This window comes from Mugil cephalus, chromosome 20, assembly GCF_022458985.1.
Source record: "Mugil cephalus isolate CIBA_MC_2020 chromosome 20, CIBA_Mcephalus_1.1, whole genome shotgun sequence".
In the NCBI taxonomy this organism is placed as follows: domain Eukaryota; kingdom Metazoa; phylum Chordata; class Actinopteri; order Mugiliformes; family Mugilidae; genus Mugil; species Mugil cephalus.
This window is the reverse complement of record NC_061789.1, coordinates 10,162,463-10,181,829: the sequence shown is the minus strand read 5'-3', so window position 1 is coordinate 10,181,829 and position 19,367 is coordinate 10,162,463. Positions and strand designations below refer to the sequence as shown.

The 19,367-nt window shown below is 44.7% G+C and overlaps 2 protein-coding genes across 3 annotated transcripts; both read right to left on the bottom strand.

Moving 5' to 3' along the window:
* Positions 1 to 211: 211 nt before the first annotated feature.
* hoxb7a (homeobox B7a) lies at positions 212 to 8,755 on the bottom strand. The gene is made up of 2 exons (XM_047571250.1): positions 7,892 to 8,755; positions 212 to 1,471 (listed from the first exon to the last, which is right to left on the bottom strand). Exons 1-2 carry the CDS (start codon positions 8,409 to 8,411, stop codon positions 1,251 to 1,253), a joined length of 741 nt encoding a protein of 246 aa, XP_047427206.1. The 5' UTR covers positions 8,412 to 8,755; the 3' UTR covers positions 212 to 1,250.
* Positions 8,756 to 11,311: 2,556 nt separating this feature from the next.
* hoxb8a (homeobox B8a) lies at positions 11,312 to 18,563 on the bottom strand. Of its 2 annotated transcripts, none has more exons than XM_047572777.1 (2): positions 17,431 to 18,563; positions 11,312 to 12,602 (listed from the first exon to the last, which is right to left on the bottom strand). In XM_047572777.1, the coding sequence occupies exons 1-2, from the start codon at positions 17,861 to 17,863 to the stop codon at positions 12,193 to 12,195; spliced, it is 843 nt and encodes a 280-aa protein (XP_047428733.1). In that variant the 5' UTR covers positions 17,864 to 18,563; the 3' UTR covers positions 11,312 to 12,192. The 2 variants fall into 2 exon arrangements, with proteins under 2 accessions (XP_047428733.1, XP_047428734.1); XM_047572778.1 differs by having other exon boundaries at positions 11,312 to 12,599; positions 17,431 to 18,557.
* Positions 18,564 to 19,367: the final 804 nt, after the last annotated feature.

The window sequence follows — 19,367 nt, the reverse complement described above, 5'->3', positions numbered from 1 at the left end:
TTCAGGCCAGCATAGGCGACTACTTGAAACTGTTTCCAAACGGAGTAACGGGTTAAAGATTTTTTTTTTTTTTTTTTTTTTTGCTTGTTTGTTTTTTGGACGTGGCCGAACGACTGGTCTTATTATAGAGCGGTCTTATACCAAAATATGAAAATCTAGACAGGAATATTTCCACGTCCTTGTCAGACGTGTGAATGATGAGACCACAGGCTCAGTGCAGTTTTCTTTTATTATTTGCAAACAAGAGTATTGATTTTTAGTCAGGATGTGAGCAGTAACGTGCAATCAGTGGTGCAAATACAGAAACAAAAACAGCACAAATATACCATTTTTATTCGCTATGCTCAAGTGGATAACCAACAAACACTGTTTAAAGTTAAATAAGCGCATGAAAAACGTGTCCTTTTGAATATTTGGCATTGATTTAGTATGTCGTCTCGGCATTTGCTCTGCGTAATTTCCTGTTTGCGGGTTAGCAGCTCTTTAAAAAATATAAAAAATAAAAATGAAATTATGTATTTATTTTTCTAATATATTCAAATCGAATCAGTTAATTATTCAAACTGGATTATTTGACTATTGAGAAAACTAGTCATAGCAGCTAAAATCTCGATTACAAGGTGATTTGTGTTGACTGAATGTCTTAAACACACCGATTTCTGGCATAGTTCAAAATAAATAAAACTTGCCCTTTAATTGAGTGTTATATCGTAGGATTTTAAACACAATTTCCGGCATACTGGCTAATAAACGTTGCATTTCGTAATTGCCTTAAATGAGCCGGAAATTGCGCTAAATTTGGTTGGTGGTTGTGGGGATCAAATGAAATCTTACAATGTGGAGATGCTTCCAAATACAAAAATACACAACACTTTTAAATAGACACACAGCACACTGTGGACACCGTTAAACACCAACAATGAGCTTCGTATCCACAAGTCATAAGTGCAACCGTTTCATTCGCAGCCTCCACAACAATCTCATCTGTTCCTGCTGCAGATCACATGAGAGAAGGTCAAAAGAAGTTCCCTGTGCAAACAATGAACCCTTAAGAGCTCCATCATGGCTAAGTTATTATTTCCCCATTCCTTTCCCGTTCTTTATTCTAAGCTGATTTAATAAAAACAATTTGAAAATTGTTTTATTTTGAAGATCCCTCCCTGTAGTTTGACATACCATAAGTAAAGTTTAATTTGACCAATTAATGTTGTCTGTTACGTCAACCAGCGGAGTCGCTCTCCTCACTCCTGCTAATCCATCGGCGCGCCGCTGTCCGTCTCCTTGTTCTCCTTCTTCCACTTCATCCTCCGGTTCTGAAACCAGATCTTCACCTGTCTCTCGGTGAGGGCGAGCGCACGCGCGACCTCCACCCTCCGCCGCCTCGTGAGGTACCGGTTGAAGTGGAACTCCTTCTCCAGCTCGAGGGTCTGGTGGCGCGTGTACGTCTGACGGCCCCTCCGCCCGTCTCCACCTGCGCACACGAGGACGCACAAAGCTGGATAACTTTAGATTTTTATGTCCAAGTTAGTCTGTTTGGGTTTTTTTGTTTGTTTGTTTTTCCCCGATGCGTGCAACAAAACAAAACAATACCGGTTTTATCGCAGGACCATTTTTTACCATCGAAATACCGCGCCATGTCAAAAAGAGATGTGCATAACAAAGCAAAATTCTAATTTCAACTCATCGTTTCCATACAACAATTTCCATGACACATTTTGGCGAATACAATATTATCCAATTATCCAGTCCAATTTCACCAGGAAAATACAAAAAAAGGGGTAATCAAGAATGACAAATCATTAAAAAAGATAGTCTGATATTTTGTACCATTTTGTCAGAAGTGCCCTTTATGTCACTGTGATTTAGAATTTTTTTTTTTTTGTAACCCACCGTCTGCATTCAGTACAGAATAAACTTAAATAAAAGGTAACAATAAACACTAAATTACTTTTTTTTCATGAATGAAACTTCTGCGATATCACTGCATTGCTGTACTAAGATTAAAGTCACTGACTTCCGCACCGATTTCTTGACATTATTGCAAAAAGAAATAAACTCCTTAACAAATCTTTGCATCTTGATTTCATCCAGTAGACACAATCCAGACCTGGTAGCCACTTGTTGGCTCCACTGCTAGTCTTCAGCTCCACTTCCTGGCAAACTTATTTGGATTGCAGCTTTGCAAACACCATAAAGCAATGCCTAAATGTTGCGGTCGGGCTGTGGGTTCAGCTGCGGTCTCTCTGAGCTGCCGTGCAATATTTACTTCACACCATGTTTACAATTAGAGGAAACGTACTTGGTAATAAATGGGAGGAAGGTTTAAAGTAGAAAAAGGTGCAAAAACTGCGAGTAATTGCAACCACTGATACACGGTACTACAGTTAATTAATATAGTTAGTGGGAATGGGTACATGCTGAGCCTCATGCTGCTAACCTACAACAGACATGTTGGGGTACCGCCGATGTGATTTAAAGGGAAAAAGAAAAACCCCTCATGTGAACTATGCGCTAGTGAGTGCTGAGTAGGACCACAGAAACCACCATGACCTGTCTTCGCGAGGTCAAGCAACGCCTGAAGGTTATAGAGAAACTGGGTCACATTTTCACAGCTCTGAGGTCATCTGCGGGTCACGCGAACATATAAACCCGTTTTCCCTGCAGAATCTCAGAGAAAAGAAAGCTCCCTCTGATGCATAGACATATCTGCGAGGTACCATTCAGGATTAAGCTTTGACTCACTGGACTCTTCAGAGAAAAAAGTTAACCGAAAATATTTTTCAACAAAGAGTTTTTTTGCGGAATTTTTGTTTTTTTTCCCTTATTGGCAAATGTCATTGTGTGTTTGGTGTAATATAGTCGAGCTGTGAAAAGCTTCAACTGTGCAATGACCTGTTCTGGTTTCCCTCAAGATGTCTGATTTAATCTTAACCGAATGTCTTAATTTACTCGAGATCTAAACTCAGAGTATGGACATAACAGACGGTGACTACTGTAAATCTCTGGCCATTGGTGTACCCCCTGTCGGTTCTCCCTATTTTCAAGAAGTAGAGACTGTCTCTCAACCGAGAACATTGCCACTGTACCAAATCTGTCCAACTGACTTTGGCTAGGCCCAAGATGTCCCGCATGGATCTGGCAAACTAAAAGGAAAGTTATTTTGTCTACTTTCATTTAAGTGTAGTGCATGTAGGAAGCAACGTTGTCAGTGATCCGGCCTCGACCGATGCTACATGTCTGCCATCAGTCGTGCCAATTTTTTCAGCCCGGGTAGCCCAGCATGTCTCCAAGTCAAGGTTTACCCTCTAAGATGAAGTGCCCGCCAAGGATACAAGCTGTCTGGTAAACCAGGGCTTTTATGGAGCTTAATTGTTAGCCCTATGCCCAACCCACACCTGAACAAACAGGACCTACCTTTTGTTTAGCGTCTACCTTTCAGCCTGCCTTACCAAGAATAAAAATTCTAACCAGTAAAGCTTCCCTGCTCATAGTCTAACAAACGATCTGGGTAGAAGATGAGGAACTTTACCTGACTGACCCACAACTAGCCACCATGCGTCTACGCAGTCTCCTCTGTTCACCACGCCAACCTTCACCCATTAGAACAATGTTGAGATTGAGATAGTTTAAAGTGGCAGGGAGGTATTTGTATAGTTTTGAGCGTCTATGGCCTTAGGTTTTATGGCGTGTCCTGGACTGTCAGCATTAGTCAGATCCCTGTCTGCAACTTGTTTTTCCAAATTGAGCATCTCTGAGAACCTCTGAACCTCAGAGAGAAAAAGAGAAGTGGAAGTGACAAAGGTGGGCAAAGGTTCTCCTCTGAATGTTCCAATACGTGGATACTCCGACAACAACAAGGCCATTTGGAATGAAAACAATGGTTGGCCAGCCGATCAGGATGATTCAGGAGAAACCGGCTCTGCACAACCGTTTGAGGCGACACCACAGTTAGCCTTTGTTGTTGCTAGTTCTTTGGTTTCAGTTTGATGTGTTCAGGTTTTTAAGCCAATACATGTACACGTTACACATTTATGTTTAAACGGACCATTTATGGAGACTCACATTGCTCTCTGTCTTAGGTCTACTGTAGTAGACCATTCAATTACAGCCACTATCCACTGTCATTGCGTTCACTTTCAATCGTCTTTAAACATGAAGGACCCAGGAAACGGTAAAAATTCAAAAGTAAGACCCAAAATGCCACCATCGAACCAAAAGGCTTGATTGTGAATGCAAGGCATGTGACAATAATCAGATGCGATTGTTTTCTCTCTCTCTCTCTTTCTTTTTTTAACTATACATGGAGACAACAGTAAATTAATTAATCCAGATCGATGTACGATATTTATGTCTGTTTGCACGTGTTACTCACGGGTGTAGTCCATTGCATTTCGTAGCACAGATACCTTTGCTAGACACCGAAATAAATCTCGGGGATATAAATCTTCGGTCCGCAACTGCTGTCTTTCTATCTTGTTGTAAATTAACTGACGACAGGTAATTGATTTACTTTGATTTGATATTGATTTTCAAGCCTCCTGTGGCGAAGACAACAAGATTTCCAGACCAACTGTAATTTGACTCTGCAGATGAAAGCTTTACACCACACAAAGAACGATCGTGACACAAGTTCATGCCCTCCTTTGTTTTTCTTCCTTATAATAATTTGGGGTTTTAGAAAGCTAGAGCAAGTCGAAGCCGTGCCAAAACTGTGATACCTCGACAAAGACATTGTGCAAGTCTATACTGAATAAAGATTTGGGCTCCTTTTGATAAAAGAAAACCCACTTTTGCCCGTTTATTAGGTGCAACTTTGTAAAATGAGGTTACTCTAATATAAAAGTCATAATTCATGTTAATCAACTACACCACAAACTACAGCTGCCAAAATGATCATGCAGTTGACTCGACCACTATGAAGCTGATTTATCACAGGACTGCTGTAATAGATCTGGTTGTTAAATGTGACCATTGAACTGCCAGTTGAGTATTTATCAAAATGTTTTGGCTAAATAAATCACACTCTAAAGTTAAAAGAAAAACAAAAATTAAATCAGAAAATACAAACTAACAACTGGATTGGCTGGAATTTTCCCTGATGTGGAGTTTTACACCCGGCCCTATGAAGGATTGAAGGATTAAGTATTCCTCCAGTAGAGACAGCTGTGAACCAGCACGCACACTCTAAAGTCTGATAAAAAAAAATAAAAAAAGTTCTAAAAAGGTAACTGACACGATATGAATGCATAAAAAAATGAAACCGGAGAGAAGGGGGGACTGTGGGATACTTCTTTTCATGACCTCAGCGTCTCAGATATTCTGCTTTTATGGCCCTGAATGACATGGACTGCACTGAACTCTCTTTGCTGTGTTGTTACTGTATATGTGACTGTGAATTATGCTGCCCTCTGATAGACTATCAAACTACAAGCTTAGCTTCATTGATGTAAGGAAACAGGACAAAGCTTTCAGTGAGAAATATCCTTTGTTTTAATTGTTGATTTGTCCTTTCTGTCAGACATATGGTAAAATAAAAAAGGCGCATTCAAGTGTTTAATTCCATGAAATGTCCACTTGCCTTTAGGTTGCTGCCGTTTCTATTTGGTAGCAGTATATTAACCTTCAATTTCTATTTTTATTTTATTTTATTTATTTATTTATTTATTTTTCCTGTTTGGTTTCATCAATGAAATGTCATTTATTCATATTATTTGTAACAAGCTTTTTTTCCTTGTAACAAATAATAACACAGGCAGAGAAAACAAATGCAACAATAACAATTTGTAAGTCATATTAACATAAGTTTTATAGTAAGTTCCCAAAGCTAATAATATAAACTGCCCTAGCTGTACTTAAACGCAACGTTTCAATACTGACTGTGCGCTCTCTAATGGCTGCACTAGAATAATTTCCTTCCTTTAGCCTCCTGTTTCCCTCCTTCCTTGCGTGACTGTCTGCCGCCGCCGCCGCCTCCTCCTCCTCGTGTCTGTGTGTGTGTGTCTGCCACAGTTTTATTGAAGGCAGCGGTCAGTATGTGTGACTGACCGGCTGTCAGAAGCGTGGAAATATGTGTTTAAGTATGTGCGAGTGCGTTTATCTCCGCCCCGCTTCCTTCTTGTTGCAGGCAAGGAAAGGTGATACTTCTTTGTGCGTGTGCATTTGTGTGTTACCGTGTCCACTTGTAATATTATTTTTTACGCACACCATACAAAAATAAATGTTGTATATAACCGCCTAAGAACATGTATTTGTCTTATTCGACTGCGTTATGGCGACATCCGGGACTTCTCCCTCCAATCATCTTTCGACGCCTTGGACTGGAATCAGATCTAAATTAAAATCCATAAATTCATTTATACAGGCTGGCTGGCTTGACCCCTCCACACACACACACACACACACACACACACACACACACACACACACACACACACACACACACACGAGATGAAGAAGATAGGAGAGAAGATAGATTAGAAGTGCCAAAAGAAAGAAATGCCTCTCCTTCTTTCATGTGTGTGCCAAACACACACTATTTTCTCTATTTTATTTATAATACAACTCATTTAAATATTTATTTACTCATTTGTTTTCCCATTAACAGCCTTGATTTCTTTTTCTTTTTTTTTTTGCACAGATCTCTTAGTTCTCCCTCCCTTAGCTCTAACTACCAGGGAGCTCCTGTGTCTGATTGCTCCAAAAAATATATTTATATTTATATATATATATTAAGTAAGCCTCACTGTGTGATTTCCTGGAAAGAAAGTAATTTAACTGTAAAGAGATTTTTTTTTTTTTTTGTTACGTCAACGAGCTTTTAAGCATAAACAAAAATGAGATTCCACCCAACGGTGCACTAATATAGCGCGGGCAAACTTTACTTTAACGACCCCTAACGTCTCCTGCGCCTGTGTTTGTGTCGGCGTTTTGGGGATAGCAGCGACATATATTTCGCTTTACGCGCGTTTTACGCATCAACCGACTCGCCGCGTTTCCCAGATTTGACGCGTTGCCATTCAGTATTTAAACGCACATATAAAATGCTCTTTGTGCGCCATGTGTTTGTTGTGGTCCGAGGCCTTGCACCCATTCAGCTCTCAGTCCGCTCTGTCCCACAAAGCCGCCTTTACAATCGGGGGAAAGGGCAGGCATTCAGAGATCAAACCCATCTGCTAATTTATAGTGTTTATAGTATTAGAGGATTGTAGGGACAGTACAATAGCACAATGGGCTTTCATCAGGCCCGGCTCGTACTGACAGCGAAACGCAAAAACAATCGGGGCGCTGAGGTGCGCTGAGTTGAGCCAGTCGCTGAATATGAGCGTATGCATCATCGACGTTGGGAGAGGAAGATTTTCTTCATTTTTAAACAAGTCAAGAGGGGAGAAAAAAAATCTCCAGCCACCTCTGCGCTCCCCCGGCCCAGTCTAAAAGCACAATACCGTCTAATGAATATTCACAGTGTCTTAAATTATGGTTTTATGGAGGCCGAAGAGCCATAAAAAATCTGCAAAGAGAGACGGAGAGGCTGTAAAAAGGTGAGAGAAAGAAAGTGACAGACAGGCATAGTTCAGCTGCCGACAGTGGCCGCTGCGCAACCGGGCCAACAGTTTAAAGACCGTTTAACGCAATTATTGGGTTCAACTGATACCCCACCACACACCTCCCAACCCTGTCCCTCTCACTCACTCACTCACTCACTCACTCACTCACATACACTATCAGCAGCAATCCCTGCTTCCCTCTCCTCTCCACTCTTCTTACACCAACCTTGTCCTCTAGCCCTGCCCCTCCGCCTTCTCTCTCCCCCCAACTCACAAGTCATCTCATCGCGTCTCATAACTTACTCAGCTCCCACCCCCTCCTCCTCCTCCTCCTCCTCTTTTCTCACCTGAGCTTCTCATCCAGGGGTAAATCCGTAGCCTCTCGTCGCTTAGCTCTCGCTGCTCCGGGCTACTCTGCCTCCTGCAGGCCAGCTCCGGAAGCATAACGGCCAACGAGCGGAGCCGAGGCTCCTCCGCGGGGCATCGCTTCAAAGAGGCGCACAACAGCCCAGCTCCAGGCGAGATATTATCCCCCCTTGTAAGCGCTTCGGCGGGGTTCAGAGATCGCCTGTCGGGCTGAGTGTCCCCGGTGCTCTCGCTCTGTCCCGAAAGAGACGAACCGAACGCCGAAGGATTAGAGGAGAAGGAAGTAGAGGAGGAGGGAGGGAAAGGGAGCATTCCTCTGCCTCTCCCACTGGAACCATGATGGTGGTGGTATCCGCTGGACGAGAAGGCGCACGAAGAGGACGCGACAGGAGAAGCAGAGGAGGGAGAAGTTGGAGAGTCTGCGAAGAGCAGAGCGGGGTATCTCGCTGCAGCTTGTTGGTATTTGGAAAACAGCGCGTTGGCGAAGTACAGCGAACTCATAATTTGGCGCCGTTGATTTGTAGGCCCGGGGCGATTTAATGTCGGCCTTTTTACGAGGGGGCCGTGAATTATTGGCGGGGTATTACTATCTAGATTTACACACACACACACACACACACAAAATCACCCCACCCCGAACTTCTCCTCGCCTGTATGCCTCCCATTGCCTCGCTGAGCACGTGATGGCTGGTCCATGTGATATCAAGATGCCCAATGGCCGACGGGGTTTCCCTTCGAATGCAATAATATAATAGGAAGAATTTGCTGCAACACACAGGAAGTGACCGCTGCAGCACACACACATATCATACAATAGCGTCTATATTATACAATCAATACGCAGCAGCTCGGAACATGTCCTCTAATCCCTGCGTTTACGAGGAGCTGGAAAGCAAAACGACTGAAGCTGACAAACAGCCATTTGAAAGTTAAACATCTTACTGTCTCGCTTGCTGGGTTGCAAAGTCGTGCGTAAAAGGCGGAAAACACCATTAGATGTGGTATTGATTCGACTTGTGACTGAATGGCGCTAGACACGTGCGTAACGTTGCTAAAATGGCTAAAAAAAGATATGGATATTCCCCCTTTTTTTTCATTTCTAGTGTCTTATCCCGACTCATACTTTGCAGAGAGACCACACACATGCAGCACAGAGGGACCCACACAGCAGAACACACAGGCATGCTATTGTGTGCTCCAAGTGCACAGTGGACCGCTCCTGGCTCGTCACTGCGGGCAGAGTAACAGATGAAGATGTAATGTCAACAACATTACAGGACGTGTATGGAAGCAGTCAGACGCGTCACTTTGAAAATCATTCCGCAATAACGCCTGCAGTGAAAGATTGCATCTGCCTCGGCCGCAAGAGTCCGCACTCCACTTTAATTCAATAATCAAAACACAAAGAATTACAGGTTAATATTTCTTACCGCTGTGTCACGCTGGCTGAAATATTATAGCTATAAAGTAGGCAAACAAACTTAGAAACCGGAGTGGGTGTTGGAAGTGGAGGATGGATGTTGCAAAGAACAAACACACTCCTGAAACCATTACAAAGTCATAGAAGGAACCACTCTCAAGGCCATTCAACATAAAACCGCCTCCGCTTTTGAGTTCAGGTGTGCTTAGTTCTGGTCCTTGGCCCTGGATCCTTCCCCGGCGGCAGAAGAAACTCACCTAGCGTGCAGGTGCTCGGCTACATGCCTAGATCTCTCGCGGCCTCACGGCACTGGGTTCAAGAAAGATAAAATCTCTGTGCTGCATGTAATGTTTAACAGGCCGGAGGTATGCGTGCGTAAACGCCCTGTACATTCTTTTTTTTTTGTTGTTGTTCCATCTGGAAGGATGTAGGACAATTATAGGATTAGAAAGAGATGGGGTGTTTGTTTAATCCACAAACACTGATAGAACCTTGTGAGCATTTCCCATAAGAGATGGCTTTGTATAAACTCCACTTTTTTTTCTCTGGAATGTGAGCAATCAATGTTCGGGTGTATTGTGCGTCAGACATCTGAGTCCTCAGGGGCACACAAAGCTCTAGGCTATTTCACTGTGCCGACACGATCCGAGCTACATCTAATTAACATGGCCTGACTAAAAACTTATAGTTCTGGTGTGACTCCAGTGCTGGATGATTCTGGTGCCGTTCATTCAGCTATGTGTACTTGGTTATGGGATCAACTGGGGCCCAAAAGCGGTGTTTGGCTTAAACTCATATCTCATGTCCAGGTTCTAATTAGTTGAAATCTCATTTAAGAATCATCTTTAATGTCTTCTCCACCTCCTCTACAACCGCTTCAATTGTGAAAACACTTCTGTGTCTTCCAGAGGCTTTTAAAAGCGCAGGAGGATTTCAGCCTTAGTTTGAAATATTTCTTTTAACGGAAAGTCTTACAGTAAACGCGTGTCTGAAAGTAAATATATTAAGTGATCACATAAGGGTTTTAGGAAACGTTACACTTTATTATGGGTGTGTTCTCATCCCAAGAACTAATTCTGGATATTTCATAATCCACTGGTTGATTTTGGCCTTTTGTTTTTGATCGATTATCTGCCTCTTCCAGCTAAACAGAAATGCAATATTAATTAAACAGTTGGAGTGGCCCTTTAACAGCTGTTTAAAACTGCAGCTCCTAATTGAGCGGGCCAATATATGCCTTTTGGAAACTGGATTCGGACCGTCAAAATGTCAAATGGTTCTTTAGGAAAATCGCATTTTACATTTTGCGCACGTTTAACGGGGCGCACAAAACTTTCCCCCCTCAATGGAAACCTGATCAGATAAATATTTAGCTCTCCGAAGAACAGCAACACGGCCGCGCTCGAGCTCGAACTGTATCGTTTTATAGGTGAACGCGTAAATATCCACTCTGGCTGCGTTTGATCCTCCCATATGGAAACAATCCGACTCCAAGTCGTCATCGTGATGATGATGGAAGGCAGTGTAATGGTGAATATAGAGGCCTGTAATGATGTAAGTGGAGGTGGAGGACCAGGCAATAAATAAAGCGATGTTTGGATAGATGTGGATTGTGTGTGTGTGTGAAGTGGGTGTGATGGAGGAGCGAGGAGGGAGGGGTTGCGCCTGTTGTTTTAAGAGGACATTTCCGAGTCGAGCCTTAAATGTTTGGCCTCGTGAACTGAACGGTTTTATCAGTCTGGGTGCTGACAGAGCGAGCGGAGATGAAGGGAGTATTAGACGGGGAAAGAAGGGGGAGAGTGTAGAGATGGATGCCGGAAAGGATAAAGAGAAAGTCTTGATAACGGAGAAGGAAAAAATGATAATACGCCCTGTTTCTGCCCGATAGACAAAAGTGGAGCGACGATTAAATGAGCTCCCACAACTTTAATAAAACAAAACTCAAATTCATCCAAATTAAACGCAGAAAGACGCAGTTTCCTTACATTTTTTCTCGCTTTTTATTTTTATGAATGTTCTCTTTTTTTTTCTTAATCTGCACTGTGCGCATGCTTTTTACCCCAAAAAGAGAAAAGGAAGACAACATAAAACAAACACCATCGATCAAAAAACGAACTAAAACGACAATTAGAGTGTGTAAAAAAGAGACCCGACCTACTAAAACGGCATAAATAGGCAGTTTCATGTTGTTGGAAATTTCATTAATTGCTACGTCATCATCATCATCGTCATCATCGTCATCAATCATTGCCATAACAACAACAACATAGAAGTGAGAAGTACAGTAAAAAGTGCACCATCATCATCATCATTTTTAACTTAAAAACTATACAGCTGCCAAAGATAAAATTGTTAATGATAAACTTCTAACAATATAGAAATGTTTTCACGATAATTGTTCCACAAAGAAAGGAAGCTATCTTTTTTTTTCTTATTTTGTTTGTTTTAGAACACTAGTGTAGACTATGTTTGAGTTGGATTGATTCATCCCCGCCCTTGTCACTTTTGATTTTTTTTCTTTTTCAGTTTATTCTCTTGCATCGTTTCACTTTATTTAGTTTTGTTTTATTTATTTTTTATTTTTTTATTTTATTTTTTTATTACTCCCACAGTTTGTACACAGTCAGCAGACAGAGGCTCGAGGCCTCTCCAGTCCGTCCAGCTTTCCGGTCGCCATTTTGGAAACTCTAGTTCCCTTCCATCGATTGAATCGTGGAGACAGCAGGGGCAGTCCAATGGCCTCAGTTTTAGACAAACACCAGCCCGATCCCACCCTCTCCCACCCCGTCCCATCCTGTCCAACATTTACACCCACCTTTCCGCGTCTCTCGCCCTCCATCCTCCCTTAACTCTCCTGACCCCCTACATTTGCTTGTGGGTTTTCTCACAGCAATCCTCATTCACGGCGGCCTGTGACCCCGCCGTGCCCGCCACCGCCACCGAGCCTCCTCCGCCGCCGCCGCCTCCTTCCCCGCCCCCTCCGCCGGAGTCGCTCCCGGTGCCCTCCCGCAGCTCCTTCTCCCTCCTCTCCCTCTCCACGGCCTCCTGCTCGCTCTTGCTGCTGGGGAACTTGTCCTTGTTGTTCTCCTTCTTCCACTTCATCCTCCGGTTCTGGAACCAGATCTTGACCTGGCGCTCGGTCAGCGCCAGCGCGTGCGACACCTCGATCCGGCGTTTCCGGGTCAGGTAGGGGTTGAAGAGGAACTCCTTCTCCAGCTCCAGGGTCTGGTAGCGGCTGTAGGTCTGTCGGCCACGCCTCCTGCCCGCAGCTACTGGTGGGGTGGTTTGAGGGGTGAAGAGAGGGGAGACACGGGGGACAGAAAACGGAGTTTATTAGAGAGATTCTCATATAAAAATAAACTCATTATTCGTTAATGGAATATGTCAACAAAAAAGAACCAAATATATATATATATAAATAAAGAAAAGTGAGACTTCCATACTTGTGTAACTTGTTTTAACTGACCAAAATAAAAATAACAATAATAAAACATGTAAAATATCAATCTAAACCAAACACGTATCCATGCAAGTATTTCTTATGCAGCTTTGTAAGCTTAAAGCCTTTGTAAATTTGTTAAGGAGGAAGTCGTTTTGTCTGCCATTAAATGCCTTTGTTCCGTGGTTGAACATTTAACCGCGGATTGCGCAGGGAGATCCCACGACAAACACGCTCACATGCAACGGCGTATTTTTCTTGCGTGCGTTAACGTCGTCCCGAATTCGCGTTAGAAGGGCAACTAAAAACAATGAAAGGAGTCCAATGCAAGCGTGGGATCGTCGCAGGCGCAGTCGTGCAGGAACACGTTAAAAAAGGGCCACACACAACAACAAGGAGAACTCTTTGAATCCATCAGGAACTCTGCTGCACTGTTACTGCAGTCATTATAAAAACCTCTTATATAACCCTTGCAGGAGTGCACATGAATATTTAATGTTATAAATACCCCTTAAACGCTTTAAAAACTGAAGGGAAAAAATGAATGATTCCGCACAGCAAAAAACCAGAGCGGAGTTTTAAATTGAACTTTTAATTAAATTCAAAACAAGTTATTTGTGGAAAGCGTCGGTGTAATCATTAACCCTGCTTTTAGTCCGACAGGAAGGAGAACAACGCTGCAGAGACTCGATATCAAAAGTATAAATACTTAACAAGGTCAGATATTGTGTTTTCTGCACGCACGCACATACGGGACAAGCTTTGGAGACGTGGGCCACATCACCTGCGTTATGTGAACCAGGGGAGGACACACAGACGGAAGAAATGATCCTGTCTAACTGTTCAGTTTAAGTTTAAATAACCTAAACATTTACCACTTTCCACCCTGAAATAAATATCCAAAATACATCTTTCCACTGCGCATAAACGTGAAGTTGTTTCAGTATGAAGTGGGCAAATAATAATAATAAAAAAAGGGGGAGACGCATTTAACCACGAAATCCTGGCAGCAAACTCCCCACAGTTTATACAAAGAGCGCATTTGTGTAAGTGATGATATTTCCATAAAAGTGTTTGTCTTTCTCCTTGATTACTGTGCCATAAAAAGTGAGCGCTGCGCCACGGACAAAATATGCCAGTGACCATAAAAGCTCTCACGTTAAAACGGCTGCTTCTAAATCACCGATCTGAGGGGAAATTCAGCTTTCGCGAGTTTAGTGTTGATTAGTGTTCATAACCCTAAAAAAAGAGAGAGAGAGAGAGAGAGAGAAAGCGACCGGGAACACGTGGCAGAAATCAAATGTGTCGGGAGATGTTTTTTTTTTCTTCTTCTTCTTCTTCTTCGTCTTCTTCTTGAAACTCCTAATCACCGGAGGACTTTAGAGTCTCTTTGGAGCTATCTTGTGCGTGCAGACCTCGGAGGTCCAAACACACACAAACACGCCCTCTCTCCAGGGCAGTGAAGTTTCAGGATTAAATTAAAGAAGAGGGCAATGAGTTTGATGGAGGAGTATTTGCCGCTGTAATCACATAGACGTCTTGTGTATTCTATTTGCTCCGCTCATATTATATTATGTTCTAAAGCCTGCAGGTAAAGGGTTGAAGCATAATAGAGAAGACCTACCACCGACCTACAGGCTGTCTTGAGAAAGTGCAGCATGTGTGGGCACAGGGCTGCTTTATTGGGCAGCCAAGTAGACGAGGACAGGAGAGCCTTTCTGTAAACGCACGGTCTTTGCAGGTGATCTAAATGTCTTGTATGTGTTATCTGTCACCGGACTGGCGCCGTGATTTCGTGCCGTGGGGTGCCTTATAAAGAGTGGTGGGCGCCACATTCGCTGCTGTCACCGGCCGTGAATTAAGGGAAATGGGAAAACACTTTCCTGGATAAAATAACAGCACTGACGCTTTGATCCAAACGCCGTTTGACGGAGTTACATGCGTGGGGAATTTAACCCCTTAACCCTTTGCTGAGTCAGACCGAGCTGAGACACGCCACGCCTTCTGCGTGCAGACAGTTTTTAGGAATAAAGCCGATTTCCTGTGATTTATGCTATTTTTGTTTGAGCCCGAGCATGCTTTATGGAGTGAGGAGATGACACAGGCCTGATAATGAAACATTTTTAGACCTTTCACGCGTGGAACCTTTACTGCGACAATTAAATAAGCACTAAACAAATGCATTGCAGTTGGCAGTTGACATTTGGAGGAAGGAGAAAAGAGGTTTCCATTGGACAGCGGATGCCAGTGAGAGCCAAAAGGAACTAATACCATTAGACATACAGAGTAGCCCACATTCATTCGCCGGCCTAATCACATTTCTATTCTCTCTCTCTTTTTTTTTTTTTTTTTTTCATGCTTGAGGCCGTACAGAGAAAATGATTTATCAAGACTTCCAACCACAAGGGTGAAGTCGTAAAAGTGATATTCACGAGCTCGGAGTCAAGCTAGGATATTAAACCGCCTGTTTGGGAGCTTAGAAGTATTTTCAGGCGAATTCGGCGAGTAACACCCCCCTTCGGTAAGGAGACTGTGACATAAAAAGGTGCGGAGGAGGCGATATCTCTCTCCATAATACAAATTACAAATCATGCCCCCTCGTTAAACGGGAAATTTCCGAGGTAAACTGGAAGGTAACCGCCGCTGCGGTCCGTGCTCCAAATTCACCCACAAAAAAAGAGGGACTCGTCCGCTTTTTATTCAGCTGTAGCCTCACCAATAAATCCTCGCACCGAAAAATGATCATACGCAATCAAAACCGTGTACCGGCTGTAACTCCGCGCGCGCACAGAGCGGTCGTTGGCACTTAGCGGCGCGGAGCAGCACGGCCTGGCAAGCCCGGTTTCCTGTTTTCATTCTCATTTTTTTTTCTCCAAACCCCCAGCGCGATCAGAGGAGTTGGGGCCGTCACGGCGGACAAGTGTATCGTGTTTTAAAACTATTAATCCCGCTGCTAATCGTTGTCAGCGCTGGCCGAGGTCTAAACGATGAGGAGATCGGCCTGAGCGGAGCGCACGAGGGTGTCCTGCTTTATTTAAAGCAGGGGACGTTGCTGCTGCTGCTGTTGTTGTTGTTTGACTAACGGGCAGAGTAGTCATCACACAGCTTTAAAGATTGAAATGACCTATGAAAAAATAAAGACGCCGTTTACAAATCGTGCGTAAATGTGATTATTGCTACTATTTTTAGTGGTGCGTAAAACGCAAGGGCCAAAAGGGTGGATGGAGGGAGCAGCGGTTGTTGTTGTTGCTGCTGCTCTATGCAGCTGGGTTGTCTTTTAAAATTTATTATTTTTTATATTTTATGATAATAATCTTGAAGTGCACAACCCGTCTGGAGCTCCACTTTAAAAACACAATTGAGAGCATGAGCAATAAAATAAAATCTCTCTCTCTCACACACACACACACACGCATGCGCGCACACACACACGCGACAGCAGCAGCCCAGCCGAAGAAATATGGGCTCAAGCAAAATAGGCTACTATACATGCCAATCCATTCACTGCTCTTCTCTTTCTCTTCCCCTCTGTGTCCCACAAAAACACAAAAACATGGCTTCTTGCATCACCAGTCTCACCGTGGCGTTTCACTTGAAGCCATCAATTACACAGCCTGCTTCCCTCCACAACATTTTTTTCCCCTTTTAAATCACATGTTTCATTCTGTGTGGTTTATAATCTGATTGAAATGAACCGATCGGGGCCTGATCTATACTCTCAGGAAAGCTTGTGCCACCAAACACACCTACAGAGATAAGTAGGTGGTCACACACAACACACACAGACACAGTCTGAGCCACACGGTCATCACCTGGTGGAGGATTTTGATGTTTCAGTCAGCGGCTAAGACAGGTCTGTATGTTCAGATCCACGCTGTGAAAAGCAGTCCCTTTATTCTCCCTTTCCTCACACACATTGACACACACACACTGCCGTCTGCCTCAACTCTTTATGGAACCGTGCAGCCTAATAGTCCCTCAGACCCCAGGCAAGTCATAAAAAAACTGTAAAAGTTGAATCGAGTCAGAGCTGCATGTCTAAAATGAGTCTGTTTGACTGGAAACAGCCACCTCCAACTCTTTCTCATCTGCTCCAAGTAGGGGTTTCTCTCCTTTTTCCTTTTTTTTTCTGTGCGGGGGGGATGGGGAGGGAGGGAGGGGGGGTTCTCAAGAAGAGGTCTCTGAGGTTCAGTTCCCTCCCGCCTACCCCCCCTCACACACACACACACACACACACACCACCATCGCTTGCCTATTTTCGTCTGTTTTCCTCGGCCTCTCCTTCTCCCTCTTGTGCTTTCACTCTCCCCGCGTCCATTCTCTCAGTATATGACCGGGCCAATTCAACCCTAAAGTCATTCACAAGTTGTGGCGCTCCCAATAAAACCATAAACACGCTTTTGTCTCCCGCTTTTGAACGCAGGAAGTTCTAATTGCCCTCCCTAAATTGCTGCTTTAAAACCCCACTTTTTTCCAACTTTCTCGCGCCGTTTCCTGTCAACATTTCGTCTGCTCTCTCCTTCCGAGCGGGCAGCACCGTCGCTCCTGCAGTGGGCACTCACCGCCGTGCGGGGAAGACGATTCCTCGCTATACGCTTTGAACAACACGAAAACATAGCACAGAAAGGGCACCCGCGCGGCAGGCTTTTCCGCTCCCTCACCTTGCGGCCTCATCCACGGGAACAGCTGCGTCGGCGAGGGGCTCTGCTGGGTCCCTTCTGCGTCCTCGCCGCTGAGTCCCGGCGCGCCTCCCAGCTTACAGTCGCTGTACTGGACCAGATCCGCGTCCTGGGTCCCAAAAAGCGTCTGCCGCTGCAGGGCGTCGTATCCGTAGAAGTTCCCCGGCTCGCCGTGGCATGTGACAGCGCAGGGGCTCTGCTGGTAGGGGTTGCTGGGCAGCGTGGAGGCGCTGTGGTGGTAGAAATCCTGGATCTGCGGAGCGTGCTGAAAGGTGGCGCCGGAGCCCGGGCCGTACACCACAGTGGGCCGGCTGCCGGCCAGGTCCTGCGCGAAACCGCACTCATAGTAGTTCGGACGTAACGAGTCTCCGCTTTTATATTTAGAGAAGAGCGAGTTGACGAAATATGAACTCATCTTTTGTGTTACTGTTTGATGCTGTTTTCAGTTTGTATTCGGCTCGGCAGAGTCAGAGTGAGGCTGGAGGAAGCGACCGGCGGCTTTCAGCTGTGTTTTCTCACTTTACTATTTTTTCTTTTTCCTGCTTCTTCTGTCTGAGGCAGAGGAACACCGACACAAGGCAGATACGGAGGGGAGGGAGAGTGAGGCAGGTCCGCCGCCGGTGTCGGTGACCGTTGTTGTGGCTCTTTCTTTTCTCTCTTTCTTTTTTTCCCCCCACTCTCTCTCTCTCTCTCTCTCTCCCCCTCACGGCCACAACAGACGAGCCGGTTGCGGTGTGAGGAAGAAGGGTGACGGCAGCCAGCCAGAGCAGGAACAGCCGCGGCAGCAGCGACGACAATAAAAACACTCACACCGGTTCCATGAAATCTCCAGTGAAGAAGCAGAATAAGTAGTGGAGGAAAAAGAATAGGAGGGAGAAGAAGAAGAAAAAGAAGAAGAGGGAGAAGCGGAGAAGGAGGAAGTGCTCGTGCGCATCACAATTCCGGTGTTAGAGCTGTATAAGCGGGAGCCCTGTCGCGATCTCAAACGAGTTTTCCGTGATTTACTCCTCTGCAAATGAGTTGTTTCATTTTTTCTCCCTCTCTCTCTATCTCTCCCTCGCCCCTCTCTTGCTCTCTCTTGCGCGCACCCCCTCTCCCTCTCTCTCTCTCTCTCTCTCTCCCTTTCTCGCCTCCCGGCCTCAGTGTGTGTGTGTGTGTGTGTGTGTGTGTGTGTGTGTGTGTGTGTGTGTGTGTGTGTGTGTTCCAGGGATAATTTGCATCTATTATCAGCTCTTCATCCCATTGGCTTTTCTACGTAGGCTACAGAGACGCGCGTGCAAAACGGAGGGCGCGCGCGAGCACGCGCACATTTATGCGCGCCCGCGCGCGCACACTCATACACACCCGTGGGGTCTTTTGCACTTTTTTTTCTTTCTTGCGCCCCTGTAAGTAGATGATGGTGTCCTGGCGTCGACACGAGGAGCTCCGTGTGGCTGTGACAGTGCGAATGGAGTGAGAGGAGGAGGAAGAAAGAGAAGAAGGAAAAAAAAAAAGAATGGGGGGGGGGATGAGAGAGGAGAGAGTCTGGGTGGTAGCATCAAGGAAGAAGAGGTGAGGATGAGGAAGGGAGAGCTGCGTGGGGGTGTTAATGAGAATTTCGCTGTTTTGCATCTGATCACACGCACTTCCACCTTTTTCTAAGAAAGCATCCAAAAGATTTTTTTTTTTTTTTTTTTTTGGTCTTTTAAGGCTGAGATGGTGGCGATGGCGTGTATTTCCCCGCGTGTGTGTGTGTGTGCGCGTATTACAATCCACAGTTTAGAACATCCGTCTCATTAATTGCCCTCTCCCATTTCTGAATCCTTAAAGCAGGGTGGCTGCAAAAGGGGGACGAAGTGAATGAGGCTCGAAAATGTCAGGGAGCGCGGGCGAGAGAGGCTAACTCAAGCTGGAGGAGAGAGGGGGAGAGTGGAGGGGCA

Bases quoted from the DNA above. Each gene is read 5' to 3' on its own strand.
- hoxb8a (XM_047572777.1), bottom strand. From the start codon at position 17,863: ATGAGTTCATATTTCGTCAACTCGCTCTTCTCTAAATATAAAAGCGGA. The intron at 12,603-17,430 runs GTGAGGGAGCGG...CCACCCCACCAG, and splicing joins CCCGTGGATGAGGCCGCAAG to TAGCTGCGGGCAGGAGGCGT.
- hoxb7a (XM_047571250.1), bottom strand. From the start codon at position 8,411: ATGAGTTCGCTGTACTTCGCCAACGCGCTGTTTTCCAAATACCAACAA. The intron at 1,472-7,891 runs GTGAGAAAAGAG...TCGTGTGCGCAG, and splicing joins CCCCTGGATGAGAAGCTCAG to GTGGAGACGGGCGGAGGGGC.